The sequence below is a fragment of the Saccostrea cucullata genome, unplaced genomic scaffold (assembly GCF_032062105.1).
Source record: "Saccostrea cucullata isolate Sc308-1 unplaced genomic scaffold, CSIRO_AGI_Scuc_v1 ctg3777, whole genome shotgun sequence".
Lineage (NCBI taxonomy): Eukaryota > Metazoa > Mollusca > Bivalvia > Ostreida > Ostreidae > Saccostrea > Saccostrea cuccullata.
Window position 1 is genome coordinate 13,028 of NW_026936986.1, and position 4,657 is coordinate 17,684.

The 4,657-nt window shown below is 35.0% G+C and overlaps 1 protein-coding gene across 1 annotated transcript; it reads left to right on the plus strand.

The window, feature by feature from the left end:
• The first annotated feature begins 813 nt into the window (after positions 1-813).
• On the plus strand, positions 814-4,059 carry LOC134247014 (oocyte zinc finger protein XlCOF6-like). The gene has a single exon (XM_062729365.1). It carries the CDS (start codon positions 899-901, stop codon positions 3,299-3,301), a length of 2,403 nt encoding a protein of 800 aa, XP_062585349.1. The 5' UTR covers positions 814-898; the 3' UTR covers positions 3,302-4,059.
• The last annotated feature ends 598 nt before the right edge of the window (positions 4,060-4,657 follow it).

Sequence of the window (4,657 nt, forward strand, 5' to 3'; positions counted from 1 at the left end):
GTGGGGGGGGGGGGGATAAATTCAAGCCCGATGTGCTCAGGTGAGCGCTGTGGTCCCTGGGCCTCTTGTATTTTTTATAGGAAAATATCTTTTGCGGAGTGTGTTACCAAAATATTATATTTATCCTTCATATATACAAAAAGAAATGAAAATTGTCAAATAAAATCTAGATCTAAAAATGTTAGATAACATAAAATAAGGTTGTTCATAGGCCTACTTTACATGAATAAGCTGCACTCTTGGTATTACATGTATAAACTAATGATTGATAAAGACAAAAAATTGAAACTGAAACAGTTTTAACATGTTTAATATCCTGAAAAATTGGAGAAAAAAAAAAATATTACAAAATGGCTAAAAAAAAAAATTTGGGTCGGGTGCATTTTCAGTGCGTTGGTCGGCAACTGCAAACAAACAAAGTTTCATTTTAGGCCTAGGTCAGTGCAACCTATTTTTGAATTTACACACTTCACTATGAAACATAGTAGGAGGCTTGCATGAAGCATATATCATTGTATTTAGGTGACTGATTTGAGTCATTGTATTGTATCACCTAAAGTGTTTATTTGTCAAAAAGTAGGTTATAATGATATAAATTATAATTTTTCCAGATATATAGAATACTATCAAGCTTAAAAAAGATGTGATAGGGTATGGCTGTCCATCAGAAAAGTGATTCTTGGGCCTTATGTAAACTTATGAATTATCATGATGTTCAACTTTACAGGTGGAAAAGACAACTTCTTCATCCTTTAAACCCATTCAGAATGATGCTGAAAAGTTAAACAAGGATTGTTCTCATGACAGTCAAACTAAGGATTTAGAAGCAGACAGAAGTACCTATCAATGTAACATCTGCAGGAAAAATTTCAACCAAGCATATCCCTTACAAACCCACATGAGGAGGGTACATGGAGATGGTAAATCTTATAGATGTGGCTTGTGTTATGTTTGTGGAAAGGTATTCAAAAACTTACTCAAACATCTGAAGAAGCATAACTGGGATAAAGAAAAACCTTATAAATGTGATGTGTGTGGAATGTCTTTATCAGGAAAATTATGGAGACACATGATGACACACACTGGCGAAAAACGTTTTAAATGTGATATTTGTCAGAGAAAATTCAGAGCAAAATCCAATTTAAAGGTACATTTGAGAACCCACACAAGAGAAAAAGCACGTAACAATGGAAGCTGTGAGTGTGCTGTGTGTGGTAAGTTTCTATCAGGTCATTTAAAAAGACATATGATCACACATACTCGAGATAAAAACTATAAATGTGATGTATGCCAGATGATGTTCAGGCACAAGTCAGATTTAGAGAAACACATGATAAGACACACAGGTAAAAACCCACTTAAAAATGGTGTTTCTGACGAATTTCCCGCTCAACGTTCTGTTTTTCCAAACCACCCACTGTCACTTAAAGGTGTCAGAAATTCCAAGTGTAAGGAGTCCTGTAGGAGTTCACGCAATTTAAGTAGGCCAAATAGAAGGTATTCTCGAGAAGCTCTAGATAAATGTTACACAAGAGGAAAAGTGATGAATAATTTAAGGTATAAACCGAGAAACAAGAAAAGGGATACAAGAGAAACACTTCTTACATGTGCTAAGTGTGAAAAAACGTTAAGCAAAAATGGACATCAGAAGACACATGATGGTAAAATACTTTGCGATGATTGTCAGAAACAATTGAGGACGCAAAAAAGTGGTAAACTTAAGGAATGTTATGTAAAGTTATTCAAAGATGATTGTCAGAAACAACTGAGGACGCAAAAAGGTGGTAAACTTAAGGAATGTTATGTAAAGTTATTCAAAGACATCGAAGGGTTTAACAAACAAATAAGGACCAACACGGGTGATAAAATTCATCATTGCAATGACTGTGGAAAAGTATTCAAGGATTCCCGAAATTTTCAGAGGCATAAAATAACACATACTGATAAAAAGCCTTATGAATGTGATGTGTGTGGAAAGAAATTTAACCAATCAGGTAACTTGCAGAGACACAAGGGGACCCATAAAGGTCAAGGTCAAAAAACCTTTATATGTGATGTCTGTGGGAAAACATTCAATCGATCAGACCACTTAGAGGTACATATAAGAAAGCATAATTATGGTGAAATGCCACGTGCCGGTGATGTGTATGGAAAGTCATTCAATGATTTATGTAGATTCAAAATGCACTCCGGGATTCACACAGGTGAGGAACCTCATAAGTGTGATGTATGTGGAAAGGCATTCAGACAATTAAAAGGCTTAAGGAAACACGTAAAAACACACACAGGTGAAAAACCTTTTGGGTGTGATGAATGTGGAAAGGCATTCAGCAGATTGGATAACTTAAAGCGTCATATGAGGACACATACAGGTGAAAAACCTTTTGAATGTGATGTGTGTGGAAGGCCATTTAGCAGATCGTATAGCTTAAGGCATCACATGACGACACATACAGTAGAAAAACCTTTTACCTGTGATTTGTGTGGGAAAGCGTACAAAAAGTCGGATTACTTAAAGCGTCATATGAGGATACACACAGGTGAAAAACCTTTTGAATGTGATGTGTGTGGAAAGGCATTCAGCAAATCGTTTTCTTTAAAGTATCACATGAGGTCACATACAGGTGATAAACCTTATGCATGTGATTTGTGTGGAAAAGCGTACATGCAGTTTTATGACCTAAAGAGACATATGAGGACGCACAGAGCTGAAAAACCTTTTGAATGCATTGTGTGTGGAAAGGAATTTAAGCAATCGGATACTTTACGGAAACATAAGAGGCTGCATTCAATCCAAAATCGTTATGGGTGTAACATATGTGAGAAAATCTTCAGTCGATTTGATAACTTACAGAGACACATAAACATACACACTGGCAAGAATCCTTTTAAATGTGATGTATGTGGGAAGACATACAATCGATCCGATAGCTTACAGACACACATCAGGGTACACAATGGTGAAAGGCCTTTTGAAAGTAATGTATGTGGAAAAGAAATCTCGGATTTGGGTCATTTAAAGAAACAGGCGAAGACACACAATCTCTCTAGATGTGATGTGTGTAACAGGACTTTTAACGACATCAAAAAATTAAAGATTCACATGAGGACACATACAGGTCATAAAGTTAACACGTGTGACTTGTGTGCCAAAACTTTCACCCGATTAGACAACTTAAAGAGACACATGTGGACACATACAGACGAAAAACGTTACAAATGTAATGTTTGTGGAAGGGAATTCAACAGATTGGATGCCTTTAAGTATCACATGCAGACCCATAAAGGTGGCAAATCTTAGAAATTCAATGTTTGTGGAAGGGTATTTACCTGCAGAGGCTAATGCAGACGCGTACAAGTGATGGACCATATAAAAATGAGTTTCAAACGCATACAAACATAAACTTCTTCTTAAATCTTAAATTAATTTTTTTTTGAGTTTGAACATCAACGAGTCACTTTGATATACAAGGATATATAAGTTCCCACGTTTTGTCATTCATAGAAAATAAAGGTGCATCTCAATGTATGTGGGAATATTGATAATTTATTGAATACAAGTGTTATTCTAAAAAGTGTAGGTTTTTATTAGTTTATTGAATATATAAAGTGTTATTCTGAAGTGTGTTGGCGAACACTGCTCTATATTCATTGACACACATCCTTACTTACACGTATATGGGGAATATCTGTATAAAGTAAAGTGTTGAAATACTTAATGTATTAAAATTCATGGAAAATTCATGGAAGAACAAAGTCCAACAATTACTACTATATGGAGATGCATCTTTAAGCAAATATAATTTCATTTATAATGTAGCCCAAAATAGATAATGGAATTTCATATACATGTATGTTTTTTTAATGTTGTTTTATCGTGATATATGTTTATTTGAATTTATTTCTGACCAAGGGAGGGAATCAGAATCAAATTCGTCAGATTTTATTTACGTTAATCATCATCTTTGGATAATTTTTTTTTATAATCATTTGTTTATGTATAATTTACGTGAAGTTTGTTGTTAAATTTTTTAATTTAATTTTTGCAAATAAAAACTTTAGAAGACAAATTTCAATTTATTGTTAGCTCAGAATAACTATAAACTATAATTGATTTCTAAACACTTGTCTGTCTGCCCTTCAAGTCATATGTACAAATATCAGTCTGTAACATTTTCGATTTTCAACCTATTTCTACCATAACGTCTATGAGAGAGGTGTCCGACTCTGTTCAGGTAAAACAAAGCAAAATACAATGAAACTTAAATAAAACTTAAGCTTATACATGCATAGGAGCTGGTGGCGTATATGCCACAAGAAACAAATATGGCAGGCTAAGACAATTCTCTCCCGTTTACGAATCTTGTTACATAAGCTTTTCTGGTATTATTTTATCTGTCGTCCCTTTTTCTGTCAGATAGTCTGTCTACTTGTAATTCAAGTTTGTTCAACTGTAAAGTCATGCCCAATTGCAGTTAGATGTAACGGGGACATTTTTAGCTCACCTCGACGAAGTCGAGATGAGCTTATGCTATACCCCCGGCGTCGGCGTTAGCGTCGGCGTCCCAGGTTAAAGTTTTAGGAGTAAGTCCATTCCCAAGTAACTATTAGCCCTACCTGAACCAAACTTGCATGGATGATGCATCTAGGGAATTAC